The 22,709-nt window shown below is 35.0% G+C and overlaps 1 protein-coding gene across 3 annotated transcripts in view; it reads left to right on the top strand.

Moving 5' to 3' along the window:
• Positions 1 to 906: 906 nt before the first annotated feature.
• LOC149221297 (acyl carrier protein 1, chloroplastic-like) overlaps positions 907 to 22,709 on the top strand; it is a 190,828-nt gene continuing 169,025 nt past the window's right edge. Inside the window, exons 1-4 of one of the 3 annotated variants that reach the window (XM_089382947.1) lie at positions 907 to 1,178; positions 2,977 to 3,069; positions 3,274 to 3,411; positions 3,508 to 3,831. In XM_089382947.1, the coding sequence (XP_089239073.1) occupies positions 1,110 to 1,178; positions 2,977 to 3,069; positions 3,274 to 3,411; positions 3,508 to 3,654 (447 nt within the window). In that variant the 5' untranslated portion in view covers positions 907 to 1,109 and the 3' untranslated portion in view covers positions 3,655 to 3,831. Of the gene's footprint in view, positions 1,179 to 2,976; positions 3,070 to 3,273; positions 3,412 to 3,507; positions 3,832 to 22,709 lie in introns of those variants that run through there. The other 2 variants (XM_089382949.1, XM_089382948.1) reach the window with 2 other exon arrangements.

Here is a 22,709-nt window from a genome sequence, read left to right on the forward strand (position 1 = left end):
AGTTTGGAAGAACAAAATGGTCATTCCATTGACCTAGTACCGCTGAGGCTAGAGCCTCCTGGTACATTTTGCCTATATCAATAGATTAATTTTACTTAGAAAAAAAAAACAATACACTAATGATTATGATTATTATACCATGTTTATCTCCTGCAATTATAATTATGCCATGTTTAACTAAAAAATAGAATAATAAGAACTATACCATGTTTAACCCCTGCAATTATAAACCTTTCAACATAGTTATTTTAAGATATTTATTTGACAAGTTTTTTTAATGGATTGTTAAAATTGTAAATTTTAGTAGTCAGAATAATTTTAATCCAAAGTTTTCTAGTTATGAATACTAATTATGAATATTAAATAATTTTAAATGAAAACTTTTAATCATAAAAACACTAAAAATATATTCATAGTATGAATATTCATATTTTTTTTTAGTGCCAAGGAAATTTAGTTTATAGTAATGGTATATAGAATCCTTTTCAAAAAATTTCTAACATAATCATATCATGAGAACTCTAATAAAGAAGTTATCATTAAACCCTCGCTAACTACCTAACCACCTGAAATATACATCATTGACTCAAAGCACGTCTAGGTGATCCCTTCCTAACCACCCGAGATATACATCATTGACTCAAAACACCCGTAGCTGATGACCTGGTATTTTTGCAACATGAATGAATAAACTGCTATTGGATCATGTGTTTCCAACTTGGATCATGTGTTTCCAACCCGACAAACTCTTGCAATTTTCTATTGATTATATTGAGAATGTAGTAGGAATGGGTCACTGTCAGGTTGGCCCAACGCTCTCCGACAGGAACGCTCTCCGACGGCAATAAATGAAGACAGAAGAAGCCTGCGTGTATTTATATTGAATTCATGTAACTAGCAGCTCAAGTGAAATATTGTTCACCTGTTCACCTCTGAAGCGTTCACCTGTTCACCTCTGAATAAATGAGTTCACCTGTTCACCTCTGAAGCGTTTGAGTTTCTCTGGTTGCTCCTTCTTCGGCTTCATTTTAATTTGTGTTCCTTGCTTTTCACCTTGACCGGATTCTATTTTCATTACTGCAACATTCTTATTTTTTCTCTGAAGATTCATGGCGACTGCTCTGACCAGTTCGATCAGGATCGGGGCTACTCTCATTCCTTCCAGTCACCAAAACCAGGCAAGAATTTTGTCGATTATATATATATATATATATATATACTAACTACGTTGATTCAAGTTCTGCGTAGTTTCAATAAGTATAGAATTTCAAATTCTGCATGGTTTCCTGGAGTTGAGTAACCTTTTCATTTGATGTGTAATGAATGTTTGGTTTCTTGTTTGATAAAATTCATTCAGTTCGCATTCTGTACATATCGAAACCATAATTTCTGAACGCTTTCGTCACCCCGGTGGCGCTGATCAATCCATCGTTGCAGCTAGCGTGTCTTACTGTCATATTTATAGTAGTCGTTGGAAAGATGATAATAAGCACCCTTCATAATCAAATCAGATTACACATAATCTGATTACTTTTAAATATTAAAGTCAGTTTTGTTTTAAAACGTATCTCTATCATGAAAATTAGATATTTTTGAACATTAAAGTTATATCTATTACGACAAAGATATATTTATTCTGGAATAGCCCAAGAGGAGTCATGAAAAAACATTTATTTGTAGAATAAACCAATGGAGTTTCATGGCTAATGTAGTAACGGATAAATCTAATTTTTTTGAGTTTTAATATATATATATATATATATATATATATAATTTTTAAATAATAAAATTATTAATTATAGCTATGTAGTTTTTATCGATTTATATGGATGATAATTTGAAATTTTAATTCACATCTTATTGATTGATTTGTGAAATATGATAATTGTGATCCTGTTGATTTAAGCTTATTGTTGATGTTTTGTTTTTCTTTTCAAATTGGTAATGGAGGGCTAAGATTCATAGTTTTCAAGTTTAGTGTTTATTTTTATTTTTTTCCTTTAAATTGGTGACTGATTGCGAAGTCTTATCCCCTCAAGTTGTAATGAATGAAGTGGGATTGCTCTATAATGTAAAAGCAGTTCTATAATCAATAGAAATGATGAATCTGCCTTAGTTTGATTAGTGGTATTTTCAGTTATGATATTTGTTAGAGATCTTGGTTATTCTAGAATTCACTGAGAATGGAAATTTTATATAATTTTATTTTTATCGATATAAAAACTATTGATTATGAATTAGTATGTTTTTGTTTATGAAAAATATTTTAGTTTTTTAGAAATTATTTAAACAATATTTCTACTACAAAATGTAATATATAAGAATAGAATTTCAATATTAATTTAAGGTGGAAAAAATAACAATATTTCTCTCAAACAGCAAACATAAATTCTATTTATTTAATATAAAAATTAATATAAAATTAAACAAAATAATAAAATAAATTTATCTTACGATGCATTTTAATAACTTTTACATTAATAAAATCCCATATTCTTTATTTTCTTGGCTATTTAAAAATATTTTTTTTGGTAATTGATGGTTTAATTATAATAAATGGCTGAAATCTCCCAGTCTAGGCTTATATTTACTCTTGATTATTTAATTGTAATATAAGAACACTCCAGTTTGAATGGAAGAGGAATTCATTTACATTTTTGGCATGTGTAGATTAGGTTTTGTGTATTTAAAATTAATGGCTGACTTTGCTTCTTACTAATTTGATATTGAAATTTACCATTGACAAAGATTTAAGAAACTTAAGTTGGTTTTGTCTTACAGAACTTTATATATACAGGAATTTGTTCAAGGATTTCCTTAGAAATTCTGACATCTTTGAGAGAGCATTTGCCTCTATCTTCATTGTTGTTCCGGATTTTCTTTGTTATGAATCTGTAATTATTTTATGTATATGTTTGCAGAAAAGTTACTCCGTGCATAGTTCTCTCTAACAGATTCTTCATGACTTTTTGTCAGGTTGCCTGCAAATTCCTTGGACTCAAGGCGGTGTCCTTGACTCCACTGCAATGGACCCCAACCTCTTCCTCTGCTTCCCATGTGTTTTGTGTTGTATGATTAATTATTCTCTTTCTGTGTAATCCTGTTCTAATTTTTCTTTCTTTCGTGGTTCATTTGTATTTGTTTAATTATAGTTGGTTTATAAAACAAATAAATTAATAATTTATTTGGTTTCTGTTAATCAAATTTCAAAATATTTTGAAATTTTATAACAAAATTCATATTAATTAAAAAATCATCGTATCCATTTTTTAGCAGGCCAAGGCCAAGGCCAAACCCCAGACAGTGAGAAAAGTATGTAAAGTTGTGAAAAAGATGTTGGCATTGTCCGACGATGTCCCGGTGACACCCGAGTCTAACTTTTCTGAAATGGGGGCCCATCCCCTTGATATGGTATCTTTCTTCTTTCGTGCACAACAAGTATTTGGTGTTTTAGCTCATTATTTTCCGTTTGTGCACTCACAGTCACATCTTTTACTTTACTTTCAGCTGGAGATCCTAATGGTTCTGGAGGAAGAATTTGAAATCATCGTACAGGAGGAGAAAGGACGTTCAGAAAATATCATAACCGTGCGGGCAGTAGCCGATAAGATAGAGAAATATTTGGAAGAAAGTAAAAGTAGCTTGAGGGCATAGCTACCCAAATCCCCTCACTCTTTAGTAGGGGATTTATATTTTTTTTTGTTTATTTATTAGGGAGTTAGGAGATTAGAACCTCGAACATACAAATTGTTATTTTTCTATTTATCAAGTCTTTATGACTTTAGAACTCCTGACATATAAATAAAGACAATTTTAATATGGAGAATGATGTGCTACTGGAAACAAATCTGTATAGTTATACGGATACAAGTGGTTCATGTGTGTTATTTTTGGATGCTTTTAACCATTATTTTTTATTTTGTTTCTAAATTATGAATTTAATTATTAAGATTATGATTGAGAATTTTATCACAGTTTAATTTTCTATTTTTTTTAATTTTTTATTATTTTTAAGGTAATTATTTATATTTATTTATTCTACAATTTGTTTTGATGATGTATATTGCAATAAAAATTTATGATATATATAAAAATCTTTATATTTAAGAATTATACATACAAATAAAATCAATAAAATATAAGACATATATGTATTGAGAACTATATAACTGTGGAGTTTCATTGGTTTTATTAGAGATGAATATGTGTATTATATGAGATAAGTGGTTTAAAATGTTGGTCAAAATAGGGAGCTAAAAGGATAGATATGTTTTTGTTTATGTATTTCCTATTACCATAAAAGTAAACAAACCAATTCATCCAACATACATAGAAAAACACGTAGCCATGTACAACTATGCAAAAGTTCTTTCATCATTAGTATCATGACTTATTTAATTGGTAATATTTCAAAATGAAAATTTAAGCATTAGGACTTATTCTCTTCTCCAAAGCACAATCAAGGCTCCTAAGCACATCCTCTTTTTCAAAAATAGCTTAATGGCCGGTCGAATACCACTTGGGCTTCAAAGTTCCCCAAGGTATGTGTCCTGATTGTCATGCTTGAGTCCTAGAATGTTCATTTTCATGCATAATGCCCTTGTTTTCCTCTTCAACCATGGTCTAGATGCATAGACCCATCATGAATACCCAAAACCGATTGGTGGAAACCATATCCCACATAGAGGCTTAAGATCCCATGTAAAGATCCTATAATTTCAAAATGATAATATTGATTTGGAATCTAAAGTAGATAATCAAATAGTTGTACACTCTAATCTAGAGAGCCAATTAGAAAATTCAGATGTAAATACACTCATAGATAAAGTTGTAAATAAGTTAGAATTGATTGAGATAGACCCAGAAAAGGAAGGGTTTGAAACACTTAGGCTAAAATATAACATTTTACCTAGAGGTCGAGTTCCATTAGAAGAATTATTTGATTTCGATGATGTGGCTAAAAAGCCTAAGATTGAGCCCAAAGGAAAAGTAGTTGAAGAATGTAATTTAGGTACTGAAAAAGACCCCAAAATCATAAAACTGTGTAAATCTATCCCAGTTGCAGAAAAACAAAAGTGCATTACTTTATTCAAGGAATTTAGTGATGTTTTTTCCTCGAGCTATGAAGATCTTAAAACATATGACACAGAGGTTATAAAACACAAAATTCCAATTAAATAAGATGAGAAACCAGCTAAACAAAAAATTCGAAGAATAAATCGGTTCTCATGCCTTTAATTGAGAAGCAAATCAAAAGAATGTATGATTCTAAAAACATAGTTCCTCTTAGGTACTCTAAATGGGTTTCCAATATTGTGCCAATTGGAAAAAAATAGGTGAAATCAGATTGTGCATAGACTTTAGAAACCTTAACAAAGTCTCCCTAAAGGACAACTATCCTTTACCTAAAATGGATCATATTCTGCGAAAGGTAGTTGGATCTTCTAGGATTTCTTTATTAGATAGTTTCTTAGGTTATAATCAGGTTTTAGTCCATCCAGAGGATCAAGATAAAACAACATTTACTACTCCATGTGATACTTTCATGTATGTGAAGATGCGCTTTGCGTTAATGAATCCTGGAGCCACATTTCAAAGAGCAACATATATTTCTTTTGTTGATGAAATTGACAGATTTATTGTGATCTATGTAGATGGCATCACTGTATATTCTAAAACTGATGAAGAACATTTGTCACATCTGAGAAGAGTATTTGAAAAATGTAGGAGGTTTGGGATTTCACTAAATCCTAAGAAAAAAGAGTTTGGCCTTGAAGACGGGAAACTTCTTGGTCATATCATATCTAAGGAAGGTGTTAAAATTGATCCTAAAAGGATTGAAGTTATTCTGAAAATCAATCATCCAAGAAACATTAAGGAACTTCAATCATTTATTGGTAGAATAAACTTCCTAAGAAGATTTATCCGTAACCTTACAGAACTTATCACAAACATCACAAACATGATAAAACAGAATTTTGAAATCAGATGCAACATTGAAGATAGGAAATCATCTGACCAAGTTAAACAAGCGTTGAAAAAACCACTATCCCTTACAAGTCCCGATTTTACTAAGGATTTTATAATTTTTTCATTTTCTTCTAAACATACTACTGCAGATGTCCTTTTACAGAAAAACGACGAGGGATCTCAACAACCCATTGCTTTCTTTAGCAAGTCTTTGAGTGATGTCGTGCTCATCTATAATATAATGGAAAAATAGGCTTTGGCATTGATAAAAGCAATTAAAGATTTCAGAGTATATATCCTTCATTCTCACATAATTTCTTATGTACCAAATGTTATAGTTAAAGATATTTTGACACAGAATGGACCAGATGGAAAAAGAGGCAAATGGATCGCTTCTTGGCAATGGGCTTCAACACCAAAAACAATACTTCAGTCATACGTCAAAACTTGTTCTAGAGTATTGAACAATCTTTCAGCTGAGTTTTCTTCATCATCTCACCTTATAATTGAGAGGGGGGGAAGTGATGGTCATCTATAAGCTTCAAAGCCACATCAAGTGAGCCTACGCCACAACCTACCATACCAGACTCGGAGTTGTAGCCAGGGAGAAAGATGCCCCTGAGCATGCCTTCAGTTAATGATGCTTCTTCAAAGAATTTGGGACACTTCCTCTAGCAGAATACTTTATCTTCTTACCAATTTTGGAAGAGTTCCAAGAATTGAATTTAGCATTCTAGAGTTGGTGGTCATCCTTAAACCATTGCAGGTTGAGACCTCCCTTTTCAGGGTGAGGTTCTCCCTTTTTATGCGGGGTGAGACCTCCCTTTCAAGGTTGAAGGTTTCCCTCTTCAAAACATTAGGAGCACTTCCTCTTGTAGAAGACCTCAGCTTCTTGCTAGACTTCAAAGAGTTCTAGCAATCGCCCTAAGTGTTCCATTGTTGGTGGTCATCCTTAAACCACCTCCCTTATACAAACATTTCAGAGAACACATTCAACTTAGTGTTTCCATGCATGTTTTCACATTTAGTATTACATCTTTCTTCTTGGACTCATACATAACCCTTCGGATTAAGGGGGTATGTTGGACACCTAATCCTCTATGGGTTAGTGTGGAATTTGAGCAGTCAAAGGATTCCAGGAGACATTGGAAGATGAATTCAACAATCATGTACAACGTATTATAAATGAACATCTTGTGAATAGTAAAGGTAATCTCATGCTTATCATTCATATTCTGCCTTTTCCATGTGTGTTGCCATGTAGGTGTCTAACAATGTTAATTGTATTTATATTTGAAGTTATTTTCAAGCTCAGAATATACTTTTAATAGTATTTAGTTTAAAAAATATTTTTTCATATTACCCAAAAATTAAATAATACTTATACTTAAAGTTATAATCATTTTGAAATAGTATTAAATTTCAAATTATAAAATTTCATATATTAAAAAACATAAAATTATATATTTCGAATATAAAATAATACTTAGAAGTGTTCTTCCTTATTATGATTAAATTTTTCATCAATTTGATTATATATCTTTCAATAACATTTAGTTTTAATACAATCTATAAAAATTAAATAGAATTCTAACCACCATTTAATGTTATAAAAAAATATAAGGCGCTAAGGTAAATTGATCTTATTTTATTATTAAGGGCTTAAGTATGTCAATTATTTTGATTTCCATAGATGTTATTAATGGTGGATATATGTAAAACTTAATAAAATTTATTTCATCTTAAACTTATAAAAAAAATGTCTTCACTGTAGAAATTCCTAGTAGATTCAAACTGCAGATTGTAATATGCTATAACAATTGACTTGAATCTACTCTACTCATGAGTGGAAAAAATAATCGATCATTGAAATGACGAAGCATATAAGAGAAATAATTTAATCACACACTAACAAAATGTCTTTTTGGGGAAAGCCATAGCTAAAAAACCCATGTTATATGTATATTGAATTAATCAGAAAATATGAGAAGATTACAATGATTTTCTCATGCTTGAGCAACCTCTGCACTATCTCTATCTATCTCACTATGTCCTAGTCAATCTCAAGTCAATACTTATCCAATTTATTTCTTGCCCAAGTCCCTATTTCCTTCCATTGTTCCCTTGGGAATTAGCCCATATTTAATTTGGAAATTCCATAATGGTGAATTGTGCAATCCTCATAGGCCTTCCTCTCATTTCATGCACCACTTGTACAATTCAGATAATTAGAAACTGATAATACATTGTCTTTGAACTCCAATCTCAACTAGTTCTTTCTCTAATCTAACGTGCATAAGTTAATTATGAGTGAATCATTAGTTAACTAGTGGAACACATGAAGTAGCACCCCAGTATCTGACCTCCTACTAGTTCCTCCATTAGTTGGAACTAGTTTAACTTACTTTAACTAAGTTAAACTAAATTAATTAATTACAACTCAAAATCAACTAAACGAGGGATCCTATAAAGTAGGAGACACTCTACATGACTCAAGTTAGACCCTCAAATCAAATTAACTAATCTAACTAAGTCAAATTAACTTAGTTAACCATTACAAGTTGTCATGAGATGTGGAATTACAACTTAATTCCTAATTTAATTCAAGGACAAAATTAAATAAGGATTTTCTTGTTGCATTTTCAACACTCCCTCTCAACAAGAACAGGATTATATGCTACCTCGATCCTGCCTCTGTGAAACTTGAATTTTCATCTTGACAATTCCTTTAAAAAAATATATGCATCCTTCTCCTCTGTAGGAATGTACTCCAGCAACATGATTCCCATATGCATACAATATCGTAAATGGTGATATTGGATGTCAATATTCTTTGACCGATCATGAAAAATTGGATTCTCAAAGAGTTTGATACAACTTCGATTATCACAGTGAATCATTGTAGGATCCATCTACTGAGCAAGTAAACCAACAAGGATCTTCCTCATCTAGATAGCCTCACAAGTTGTTGGACTGTTAGCCATGTATTTTCTTCTGCTGAACTGAGTGCAACTAATCTCTACTTCCTGCTGTAGCAAGAAACAACTATTGAATTAGTACTGAAGATCCCCCCTAATGTGATATTCCTTTCGGATGGACTCCCTGCCAATCTACATCTGTGAAGACTTGAAGCTTCACACCATCTATCCATGTATACCAAATATCAAACTAAGTGGTGCCTCCAAGGTATCTCAAGACATGTTTAGCTACTTTCCAATAAAGTTTTGATGGCTTAACCATGTCTTGAGTAGGTTGGTTAACTACAAAGCACATGTCTAGTCGTGTGTTCACCAAATAAATAAGTGAACCCACAAGTTGTCCGTAAATAGTTTCCTCCACTACTCCACCTGAAGTATCATCTTCCTTCCTCTAATCACCTGCTAGAGGAGTCTCCATGGGTTTCTTCTCTCCATGTGGAACTTCTTCAGTATGTTGTTGGCTTACTTTCCCTAAGATACAAATAGTTCCTCATCTCCTTGTCGTACTTACATACTAAGAAGGTAATGCATAAGCCCCAGGTCCTTCATCTCGATTTCACTTGCAAGATCCTCTTTGCAATATTTTATCAGCTTCTCATCACCTGTTAGAATCAAATCATCGACATATAATACTATAATCAACAATTTGCCTTCAACCAGAATATGGTAAAGGTTCCCATCTACTTCAATTTTGGTGAAGCCCAACCCAATCAAATAGATGTCAATTCTGGTGTACCAAGCACATGGTGTTTGTTTTTGTTAGGTCCCTATACTACTAGTGTAACCCAATAGTTTGAGGGTTGGTAATTCTGGCCAATGCATTACAAGATATGGTTGGATTCATTTCTTCTTGCTCGATGTGATATTTCACTTCTTGATCTTTCCTTCTATCTTGAGAGCTTGAGGAGTGGTAATTCTTGCGAGTGCTTTACAAGATATGGTTAGATTCATTTCTTCTTTCTCTAGGGTTGATTCCTGGTGTATATCCTCTTCTTTTGATGTTTCTTGATCCTTGTCTTCCTCCTCTTCATAATCTATGTAAAATAATTTCTTCTCAACACACTTATGACCTTTAGTGCATTTACTATCAAAATTGTAACAAAGCCATTTTTCTCTTTTTTCTTACAATTTTTGTGGTGTCACCCTTGTAGGTTGTGGATGGCTAGGAGAAACAACATTTCCATGTTTATAGTTGTGAGGGGTAGAATTCCTTGTTTCCATAATTTTTCTTTCCACTTTTCTTGCCAACCTAAATGCCTTCTCCAATGAATTAGGTTCTTAAAGACGAACATCATGTTGAATGTTATCCTTTAAAGTCCCTATGGAGACATCAATCCTCTACTTCTCTGGAATATGATTTTCCCTTATATTCAATTTTTGAAAGTCCTCGATGTGCTCTGCCATTGAGCACTTTTGTTTCAGATTTATCAATTGGCTAAGGAAGGTGTTTCTCTTTGTATCCTCATATTGTGTTATCATTTCCTCCGTGAAAATTGACCACGTGACAAGTGGTTTACAAAAACAAATCCCTTTATACCATAAAAATTGATTCGGTTACAAATAATTAGATGCAATACATACCTTTTGTAATAGTGGTACACCATGTAGATCAAAATATTTCTCGATCTGTAATATCCAATTAACCAAATACTTACCATCAAACTTCCTCATCTCATTTTTTCTTGATTTTAGGAGCTTGATCTTGAAATGATTGTAACTTTATAATTTCAGATCTTTTAGTTCTGAAATCACAATCATATCTTGTAAAGTATTGGCAAGAATTACCACTCCTCAAACTCTCAATATAGAAGGACATATCAAGAAGAAAAAGGTTCAAGAAGTGAAAGATCACATCAAGAAAGAAGAAATGAATCCAATGATATCTTGTCATGCATTGTCGAAATTACCACTCAAACTATCAAGATAGAAGGACATATCAAGAAGAAAAATGTTTAAGAAGTGAAAGATCACATCAAGCATCAGGAAATGAATCCGACCATATCTTGTAAAGGATTGGAAGAAATTACCACTCCCAAAACTCTAAAGATAGAAGGAAATATCAAGAAGAAAAAGGTTCAAGTAGTGAAATATCACATTGAGCATCAACAACAAGTTCTCCAACTTTTAAAGGATAATGCCACTTTGGTGCAGAATCGAAGGAAACAATAGGTAGGTCAACATCGCAGTGAAAAATGTTTTGATGTAGGTGATTGGGTATTTTTACGGCTACATCTCAAGAAAGCTATTTAGAGAAGGAAATGTTGGCAATACTACATGCACTTAATAAATGGCGACCTTACCCAATGGGAAAACAATTCAAGGTAAAAATGGATCATCATAGTCTTAAATACTTTTTAGAACAAATATTATCCTTAGAAGAATAGAAAAGACGGGTCGTAGATATGTTGGGTTATGACTTTGACATCATCTATAGAAAAGCGAAGCAAAATTTTGTTGCAAATGCACTCTCAAGAAATGATGAGGATGTGGAATCATTGTTTTGTGCTATTTCTATTATCCAACCAAATTGGATAAATGAAGCAAGGGATAAATAGATGAAGGACAAAGAAGTGTGGCCACTCATTCAAAAGTTGCAGAAGATTCCAATTCAAAAAATATTGCCAAAACTTGAATAGGAACGAAAAATCATATTGGAACCTGGAGCAGTGACAGAAACAAGAACCCAATAGCTATGAAATCGATCAATTTCAAAGTATCTCATCAAGTGGAAGAACTTACCCGCTGAATATTCCAAATGGGAGGACAAGAATTTTATACATAAGCAACAAGAACTACTCAAGCGTTGAGGACAACACTTTTTGAAGGAGAGGGGCATGTTAGGCCCCTATACTACTAGTGTAACCCCTTATTGTTATAATTACAACCCCCTTATTATATTGTTGTACCCATGTAGTCCCCATATTGTTACTATTGTGCCCCATAGAAGCCCACTATTGTTATTATTGTGTCCTTACATTATTCTTGTCATGTCGGCTCTGATTATATTATGACCCCTTAGACTCGTATATATAGAAAGGAGGTATTGTCATTTGTATCATCCAAGAATTGTTCATTTGTGTAATGTAAAGGAGATTTCCTCCTTGAAGAGGCTTGTTCTTAAGGCATTGATCTATATTTTCTATCTTTTTGTGAGCTAGTTTCATAATAGTTTCAGTCCATATAGCGCTTGCTTGAATCTGCACACATGCAACTTTCTGTTGAAGGTCTCATATCCTTCCAACAACTTAATAAACACCTCTTCCTCAATCATATCATTGAGGAATGTTGTATTCACATCCATCTGATGTATCTTCCATCCAATTTGTGCTAACAATGCTAGAATATATCTAATTAAAGCGTACCTTGTTACTAGAGAAAAGGTCTAATTCTAATCAATTCTCTTCACCTAAGAGAACCCTCTGGCCACAAATATGGCCTTGTGTTTCTCCACACTCCCTATGCTGCTTGATTTACCTTGTAAAGCCATCTATAACTCACCACTGACTTGTCTGTTGGTCTTGGTACCACTTCCCAAACATTTTTTTGGGAAATGGAGTCATATTCCTCAACCATGGCATCAACCCATACTCGTTGCTACACTACTTCCTCGAATTATTATGGCTCAACATCGACACTCTTTTGCATCAAAGCCATGTAGCCATTGTATTGATCTAGTGACCTCCTCTGCCTGTGTTGTGATGTGGGTGCTCCAACATACTCTCTAACATCTTGCATCAATTTGTTAGCCTCTATGGTGCACTTCCTTCCATATATGGAATTCTCTGCATGAGTGGGTGCTTCCACTCCCTACTCCTCTGCATGTGGTTGCTCCACATCATCTTCAGGTTCCTCCTTTGGAGCTAAAATCTCCTAATCTACATGTAATTGAATCTCCCTCTCAAGGGAACATCTCATGGCCTTCTCTTCATTGAACTTCACATCTCTACGAACCAGTGTCATCCTGTTGGATGGAAATTACACCCGATAGTTGTGAGGTGTATAGTGTACCCCACAAATATGCCCAACTTAGCTATTGGCTATAGCTTTTTCTGTGCATCCTTGGTAACATGATAGTAGACTGATGAACCAAAGATCTTGAAGTGTGCCACATTTGGTTTCTTACCTACAAAAACGTGTTGTGGTGATCTTGAAGTGTGCCACATTTTGTTTCTTACCTACAAAAATGTCTTGTGGTGTAATCATACCGAGAGCTCGATGAGGACATATATTTTGCAAATAAACAATTGTGTTGCATGCTTCAACCCATAAGTGAAACGGTATACCATGATCTTTTAACATCACCCATGCATCTCCCACAATACTTTTGTTCGTCCTTTTAGCCATCCCATTCTTCTTTGGGCTATGAGATGTTATTAAATATTTTTGAATTCCTTTTGATGCACAAAAGTTCTTGAATTTATTCGACACATATTCTCCATCATCATCGCTTCTAATATATTTAAAATTCCTACCAATATCCTTCTCGAAGAGTTCTTTAATTTCACAAAATTTAGAAAATGTATGATCTTTCTTCTGCATGAAGAAAATCTAGCACTTACAAGGAAAATCATTATAAAATGTTACATAATACCTGTGCTTGGTCGTGGATATTGTCACGACTGGTCCACACACATCTAAGCAAACTCTATCAAGAATCACTTGCGCTCAACTGTCTTTATCATGAAATGAAGATTTGGTGTACTGCCCCATTGTACACCCTTTGCATGTGTCTCTCTGCTCTAGTGTACCCTTCAGAAGTCCTGTATAAATTTATTGGATGAGTTTCAAAGCACCGTGGCGCAAGAGACCCAATATTCTATGCCACAACTCACTGAAGTATCAGCTTTGCACCTTCTATTATTTTCTTCTCAAAGCAAAATAGTCTTCTACATCTAATTTGTAGAGGTTTTCACACAAACCCCAATCCACTTCACTATCCCGAGGTTATGTGATCCAAAAATGGATCCAGGATAAACCTCTAAGTCTAAAAGACTTCATGCCAAATGGTACTTATCCTTTGTAAATTAGAGGAAAATGAATGTCACAAGCTCCTCTAAAAAATAGTCTCATTGTCAGGATCCCTCCATCATGAATCCAACGCAACTTAAATGGGCGAAAACAGAATTCAGATGGGAAAGCTATCATAAAATGAAGCTACCCTTTTTCAAAGGAAAAAGAGGCAAAATCCCTTGCTAAATAGATCTAAAAACCCTCTAAGTCTTCCAAATCTCCATAAAGGGTGAGACCAACGAGAGAGGAGAATTCTTGGACTTATCACATTACACTATCAAGCCTTAAAAAAAACATAAGAAAACCATGAGAAAACAATGAAAATGAACCTAATCGGAGGTCAAAGGAATGGCTGCACAAGGGTCGTCAAATATGGCCAATCAATGGTTCATATCTGATCGGCATATCGCATTGGTGGTGATCAGTGGGTCAGAGAAGAGGCATACCATGATGGACCGGGGTGATGTGATGGAGCGATTGACGAAATCGGCGAATCGCCATCGACGAACAATGGAGCAGCCATATTATATGTATATATGCGATAGTCCGACTGCGATCGCCGATATCGATGGATCAACGTCGGTGATATGAAAGGGGAAGACAAAGGACCGTTGCGACTAGCAATGCGATATGGCTAGACCCGATAGTTTTCTGGAATGGAAACATATATATATTTTGAAATCCGCCAAATGTGATTTTTAATGTATTCCGCCTGTTTCGTTTATTAAATGAAAAACAAAGGGGCAGACCAATTGTGATTGCGATAAGTGATCCCCAAGAGGACTCGATAGGGATATAAAATAGGATTATAAAACTTTGAAGTATGGAATTGTGTGTTCTGCGGATTTTTCCCATGTGTTTGCCGCGTTTTCTTGTGTAGCAAAAAATGACTGTTCCAAAAGAATTTTAAGCACCGATTTCCCTTTCTGTTACCAAATAGATGGCATCCATCCCAGGAATCGTTTAGCAATGATTGCTAACGGTCAAAGGAGGAAAATGAAGGGATAGTGGCTAGAATACCAAGAGCCTGGAAAGGAAAAACAAACGAGTAGCACCGAATTCGCTTTTAAGCCATGAAATGTCAAAGACAGAGGGCTACTTTGTTGTTGAGGGGTTTGTTAATCCTTGAGGGGTTTTTTGTGGGAGCGGAAGCCAAAGAGGAAGTTGAAGCCAAAGGGACAACGCAGAAGCCAAGGGAGTCACTTGAAGTTCAAGTGAAAATCCCAAAGAGAGTTGTAAATAGCTAGAGGGCCAAAGAAGCTAGAGCGAAGAGCCAGAAAGCCAAGAGCCAGAGCCAAAGAGCCAAGAATCAAACCCAAGAGCCTGAACCAGAGCCAAAGAGCCAGAGCCAGAGCTAAGAGCCCAAACCAAGAGCTAAAGAGCCAGACCCAAGACCCAAGACCCAAAAGCCATAGCTTCAAGAGCCAGAAGAGATAAAAAGGTGTCTGAACCCAGTGTTTATGTGTAGAACAGTAGGAGTTGAGCCAAAGAGGTTGTAAAAAGACTTACACCATAATCCCATAGAGCCAAGTCAAATTGACAAGAGCTCACGGACACGTATCCCAAGAGTTGTGGGTGATCCAAATTAATATTGTTGTTTATGTGTTTGCTTTATTGCCACATTATATCTATTGCTTTCGTTACTGTTATATGCATTTATATATCAATTTTAGCACATTAATTTACAACACATACTCAGTTTAAAAAAAATACAATCATACACCCATGTTTTCAAGATTTTCTTAATTTCGCATTGGTTAATCATTAAAGACTTGGGAATATTCAAGCTTTGGAAGTGGGAGAGGTTGTTGTGAGCTAGACAAGAAGCATAAGAGCCCCATTTTCAGATCAAGTGTTATCAGACCTTAAGTTTGATTAACCACACCTTTAAGAAGGTTATATTAAAATGCTTGATTGACAGAGAAAACATTGCTTGTCTGAAAAGTGTTTGAATAGCAAGAGGCTAATTGTATGCTTTTTTTGCAGACTGACTATTGTTTAAGTTTGCAGAGGCAAAGAGAAATATATTGACAGCTTAGTCCAGGAAGGACAAGAAGAAAGAAGAAGTCATTGGCATAATGACAACTTCTACGAATGAGTCCTTGAATTCTTCTCTCTTCACAAGACTCTTTGATGAAGACATGAAGGAAGAATTGTCCACCATGATGGATATGGTGAGAGAAATGTATGAGGATGGAAGAAAGAGTAGCATGCTTAGAAAGCAGTTGAATTCTATGAAGGAAGAGAAGAAGTTGCTTGTTGAAAAATTGCAGGAAATGTAGAGGCAACTTCGTATTGCAAATATGAACCTGAAGAGGATGCATGAGTTGGAAACAGAACTCTTTGTTGCCAAAGAAGTCTTAGTCAAGTACCAGCTTGAATAAGAGTTAAGCCATCCCAATTTGTCTTCAAAGTCCTCTAAGAATGCTTGTGTTGGTTCTTTTGCGAAACATACTAAAGGCATAGGTTCCAAGCTAATGTCCAAGATGTCCTATGAATGAAAGGGCTTGGGAAAGCATGCACAAGGTATTCTTGAACCAATAATGGTTGAGGAAAGGCCTAAATATTTGGGTCTTGGCTATGAACAATCTTATGGAGAGAATTAAAAAACTGACATGAAATCCATTGAAACATTCCAAGGAGTTTTATTTCATGTCCTCTACCTCAGAAGTGTGAAGGTTGTATCCAATAGGAAAACAATAGCTTGAAATATCAACTACAGGATGCAGGTGTTCAGAAGCACACACTTGAACCAGAGAGTTGGGGAGACTCTAACAGCCTTGAAGAGTTTGATGGTGTTCCAAAGGGATCCACTTCTTTATTTTCTTCACCTCCTCATGAAGGTAATAAAGGTGGATGAGGTAGGTATAAATCTGGTTCTGAACACATTCCTTTTGCTTTTGCAAAGCATGATGAATTTCAACATATGTATGGGAAAATAGTTGCATGTTCCTTTTGTGGTTTTTCTAGATGTTGGAAGAAAATGGCCACACGCAGGAAGCAGAAGAAGGAAAAGAAGCAAGAATCCAAAGGTCCATTGGACAAGGAAAATCATGCTATCAAGAGGATGCACATGCAGTGCACTTACTGCCATAATAAAGGACATCTTGCCACAAAGTGTTGGACACTGAATCCAACAATTCTTCAACTAAAGCTGAAGAAAGTGGAAAGAGGCTATGGTAGAAATGGAAGTGAAGATTCCATGAATAATGTGTCTCAAAATGATTCAAATGTTGATGTTGATGTGCAAGCAAAGGGTAGTACCTTTGAAAGGGATTGGTAAGGAATAATTAGAGTTCTTATCCAATTAAAATTGCATGTCTATTGATGCATCTACATTATATTTCATTTCAGCTTCGAAAGTATAGTGTACTTAAGTGAAAGTTGAGGGATGAAATGCATGCATTGAATGTGATGCCATGCTGACTTGAAAGAAGTTAACTTGGTCTCCAAATGGAGATAATGATGAAAGTTTCATCTTTTGAAAAAGAGTCCTAATGGTCTTTTTCAACATGCTTGACTTGAAGGGTCATTTGTTTAAAGGCATTTTTTGTGGGCTTGTTATCTAGTCCATCATTTGTATGCAGATGTAAGACATGGAGGTGTTCACAAGCTATGAAAATCTGTTTCTTTTGTTGAAGCAAGAGTTTAGTCCATCCAGTTTTTGTCTATATGCATGTTGTTGTTAATAGTTGTTGTTAGCAGCTTGTCAAATAGGTACAAATGAAATTTTTGTGGAGCAGATGTACTTCACACTTGTTTGAGCCACTTTGGATCAATGATCAAGGCAAAAGAAGCTCAAACCACCTTCTATGGCCATTTCAATAGAAGTTCTACAGGAAGGCAATGAGGAAGACAGTTCTTCTCAGGAAGACCAGCCCATCCAAAGGAGGGAAGTGGTCAGAAAATTTGGTTCAGAGGCACTATGCAAAGGCAAGTGTAGGGATGCTTAAAGAAGAGGGTGAGTCACTCTCATTTATTGTTCAGATCAGTATATCAGTCTTTTGGAGACCAAAAGTTCTTTCAATGGGAAGGCGTGATCCAAAAATGGATCTTGGATAAACCTCTAAGTCTAAAAGACTTCATGCAAGAGGTGAAAAGTGCCAAATGGTACTTATCCTTTGTAAATCAGAGGAAAATGAAAGTCACAAGCTACTCTTAGAAATAGTCTCATTGTAGGGATCCCTCCATTCTGAATCCAACACAACTTAAATGGGCGAAAACAGACTTCAGATGGGAAAGATATCATAAAATGAGGCTGCCCTTTTTCAAAGGAAAAAGAGGTAAAATCCCTTGCTAAATGGGTCTAAAAACCCTCTAAGTCTTCCAAATCTCCCTAAAGGGTGAGACCACCAAGAGAGGAGAAGTCTTGGACTTATCGCGTTAAACTATTGATCCTTAAAAAGAAACATGAGAAAACCATGAGAAAACAACGAAAATGAGCCTAATCAGAGGTCAAAGGAATGGTTGCACAGGGGCCGTCAGATTTGGCAGATCAACGGTCCAAATCCGATCGGCATATCACATCAGCGGTGATCGGCGGGTCAGAGCAGAGGCATGGTGCAATGGACCGGGGTGATGCGATGGAACGATCGCCAAAATTGGCGGATCACCATCAGGAAACAATGGAGCGCCCATATTATATGTATATGTGTGATAGTCTGACTGCGATCGGTGATATCAGTGGTTCTGCATCAGCGATACGAAAGGGGAAGCCAAAGGGCCATTGCAACTATCGATGCGATATGGCCGGACTCGATAGGGTTCCGAAATGGAAACATATATATTTTGAAATCCACCAAATGCGATTTTTAATGTATTTCGCCTATTTCGTTTATTAAACGAAAAACAAAGGGGCAGGCCAGTTACAATTGCGATAAGCGATCCCCAAGCAGACTCGATAGGGATATAAAATGGGATTATAAAACTTTGAAGTCCGGAACTGTGTGTTCTGTGGATTTTTCCCGTGTGTTTGCAACATTTTCCTGTGTAGCAAAAAACGACTGTTCCAAAGGAATTTTAAGCACTAATTTCCCTGTCCGTTACCAAATAGGTGGCATCCATCCGAGGAAGCATTTAGAAATGATTGCTAATGCTTAGAGGAGGAAAATGAAGGGACAATGGCTGGAAGACCGAGAGCCTAAAATGGAAAAACCAATGGGCAGGGCCAATTTGGCTTTTAAGCCATGAAATGTCAAGGACATAGGGTTGTTGGGTTGTTGAGGGGGCTATTATTAATCCTTGAGCAGTTTACTGCGGGAGTAGAAGCCAAAGGGGAAGTTGAAGCCAAAGGGATAGCGCAAAAGCCAAGGGAGTCACTTGGAGTTCAAGTCAAAAGCCTAAAGAGAGCTGTAAACATCCAAAGGGCCAAAGAAGCCATAGTGGAGAACCAGAAAGCCAAGAACCAGAGCCAAAGAGCCAAGAGCTAGAACCAGAGCCAAAGAGCTAGAGTCAGAGCCAAGAGCCAAAATCCAAAGCTTCAAGAGCCAGAAGAAATAAAAAGGTGTCTAAACCCAGTGTTTATGTGTAGAATAGTATGAGTTGAGCCAAACAGCTTGTAAAAATACTTACACCATAATCCGAGAGAGCCAAGTCAAATTGACAAGAGCTCACGGAGGCGTAGCCCAAGAGTTGTGGATGAACTCCAAATTAATATTGTTGTTTATGTGTTTGCTTTATTGTTTCATTATATTTGCTTCTTTATTTACTGTTATATGCATTTATATATCAGTTTCAGCACATTAATTTACAACACATAATTAGTATAAAACAAATACAAGCATACACCCATGTTTTCTATCTTTTCTTAATTCCACATTGGTTAATCATTAAAGGCTTGGGAATATTCAAGCTTTGGAAGTGGGAGAGGTTCTTGTGAGCTAGACAAGAAGCTTAAGAGCCCCATTTTTATATCACTATGTGACAAAACAAAGCCTTTCCCTTGCTAAATATCACATCGTAGCCATGGTCCTCTAACATGAAAACTCAAACAACATTCTTCTTCAAACCCGTAACATACATGAGATATTTTAATGTGAGAGGAGAACTAGACTCCCTCTAAAAGGTAACAGTATCCATCTTGGTTGCACTATACCTCCCATCATCTCCCATCTCTATGTGCATCTAGGGGTCCTTCTCCTCCAAGTCACTGAAGAACTCCTTGTCGTTAGTCATATGGAATGAGGCACTATTATCTAGGTACCACACACTACCCATCTCCAATGTCACCACGCAAGAAACGAGGGTGAAATCCAACTAAAATTGTGAAGAAAGATATTCACCTATCGTTCCTCCTAAGAGCATCTTACCAGCCTTATTGTGTAGGCACTTTGTGGCATAATGTCCTAGCTCGTGAGAGTGAAAAAATTTAATATTTGACATTTTTTTCTTCTTGTCACCTTGACTGGAATCTGATTTGGAATGGGATGACTTCCCCTTCCCTTTCTTTTCCTTTCCAACTAAGGCGCAATTCTCCTCATAATCATGATTGGATGCAGATCCATCTCTGGTGTTCCTTTGAATCTCTTCTTGTACCAAGTCGAACCACAATCATTCCCACTCTAGTAGCCTCTCCCTCCCATTAAATAATTCCTAGTAGTTGTGCCATCTCTTAGGAAGGCCTAGAAGTGATAGGCTCACCAAATTGTCTCCAAAAATTGCAAAAATGACACTTCCAAGCTAATCTTGACATTGGGTGAACTTGGAAAAGTACTTTAGTATTGAGTCTCCCTTCTCCATCTTGATCTTTTTGAGCTTTTCCTTCAGTGTCAACCTCCTGTGGTCACTTCTATTTTGAAACAGGTATCTTAAGGCCTTCCACATTGCAAACAGATTTTCCTTACCATGGAGGTTTGAGACAATATGATCTTGAACTCCTTATAAGATAATAGTTCTCACCTTTGCCACACATTTTTTCCACTCTCCCATATCCTCAGCCTCAACTGGCTTAGGAATATCCTTGTCTATAAATTCCTTAAGCCCGTTATCTTCCAACACCGCCTCCATCCTATCCTTCCAAGAAATATAATTCGAACTACCCTAAAGGGCATATTCAAGTCTCAATCTGTAGAAAGACATCATGTAGGCTCTAAAGTATTATACTACAAATTCAATTTCTCCTGCAAAATACAAACTCATATTCTCCTCTTCTATAGTGATTTCAGCCCCGATACCATATGTAAATTCCTTGTAGATTCAAACTGCATATTGTAATATGTTGAAATAATTGACTTGAATCGACTCTACTCATCAGCGAAAACAATAAACGATCGATGAAATAACAAAGCATATAAGATAAATAATTCAATCACACATAACACAACGATTTTCTAGGGAAAGCCACAGCTAAAAAATCCTTCTATTTGTATATTGCATTAATAAAAAAATGTGAGAAGATCACAATGCTTTTCTCAAGCCCGATCAACCTCTACACTATCTCTATCTATCTCACCACTTCCCAGACAAGCTCAAGCCAATACTTAGCCAATATCTTTCTTTGCCAAGTCCCTATTTCCTTGTGATGTTCCATTGGGAATTAGCCTATATTTAATTGTAAAATTCCACAATTACGAATTTCACAATCCTCATAGGCCTTCCTCTGATTAGATGCACCATATGTACAATTCAGATGATTAAACAACCGATAATACATTGTCCTTCAACTCCAATTTCAACTGGGCCTTTCTCTGATCTAACATGCATGTGTTAATTATGAGTGAATCATCAATTAACTAGTTGAACACATGAAGCAACACCCCACTATCTGACCTCCTACTAGTTTTTCCATCAGTTGAAACTAGTTTAATTGAGTCTAACTCTGTTAAACTGAATTAATTAATTGCAACTCAAAATAAACTCAACTAGGACTCCTATAAAGTAGGAGGCACTCTACATGACTTAAATTATACCCTCAACTCAAATTAATTGAGCCAACTAAGTCAAATTAACTTAGTTAACTATTACAAGTTGTCATGAGATGTGGAATTACAATTTAATTCCTAATTTAATTCAAGAACAAAATTAAATTAGGATTTTCTTGTTGCATTTTGAACATTCACCTTAAGCAACCCCAATGCTAAAACAACGAAATTGTTAATTATGAAAATTAATATTTCTAACTTCACCTCGATTTTTATTAGAAACTCTCATATAAAACATGTTTAACTCTAAGATGAGGATAAAACAATATTTATTGCTAACCATCCTAATATTTTAATACTACTATCAATTATAATATCAATTATAAAATTTTGATTATAATATTGTTAATAAAATTATTATTAAAATTAAAAAAATAGTTTATAATATAAAATATTATTTTTTCCTGAATTTAATTAAAATTGTTTTGCAATATTTCTTTTTATAAATGCTATAATTTATAGCATTTAATTTATGGTTAGTTTAAAAAGAAATGTTTATTAAACCATTTGAGTTAAAAGCCTTTAAAAACCTTTGGCTTAGAAAATATTATATTAAAATAACATAAAAAAATTATTTATATTAATATCTCTAATAACTAAAAACTTAAAATTAAAAACGAAAAACAATTACATTTCACATATTTAAATATTATATCATAATTTTAGTTGGAAAATAGCAATAGAACAGGCCTCTTTAGGACTGCCCCTGCTGGCTGAATACTAAGGCCTTGCCCGAGAACTAACCTAAAAATGGAAAAACCCTCCCAGTCTTGAACCTGGAACATGATTCCTTTTCTGAAATTAAAATTTTCAAAGATTCCATCTCGCTACC

Source organism: Pinus tabuliformis, chromosome Q (genome assembly GCF_031772625.1).
Source record: "Pinus tabuliformis cultivar Carrire ecotype Pingquan chromosome Q, CPIR1, whole genome shotgun sequence".
Classification (NCBI taxonomy): Eukaryota; Viridiplantae; Streptophyta; class Pinopsida; order Pinales; family Pinaceae; genus Pinus; species Pinus tabuliformis.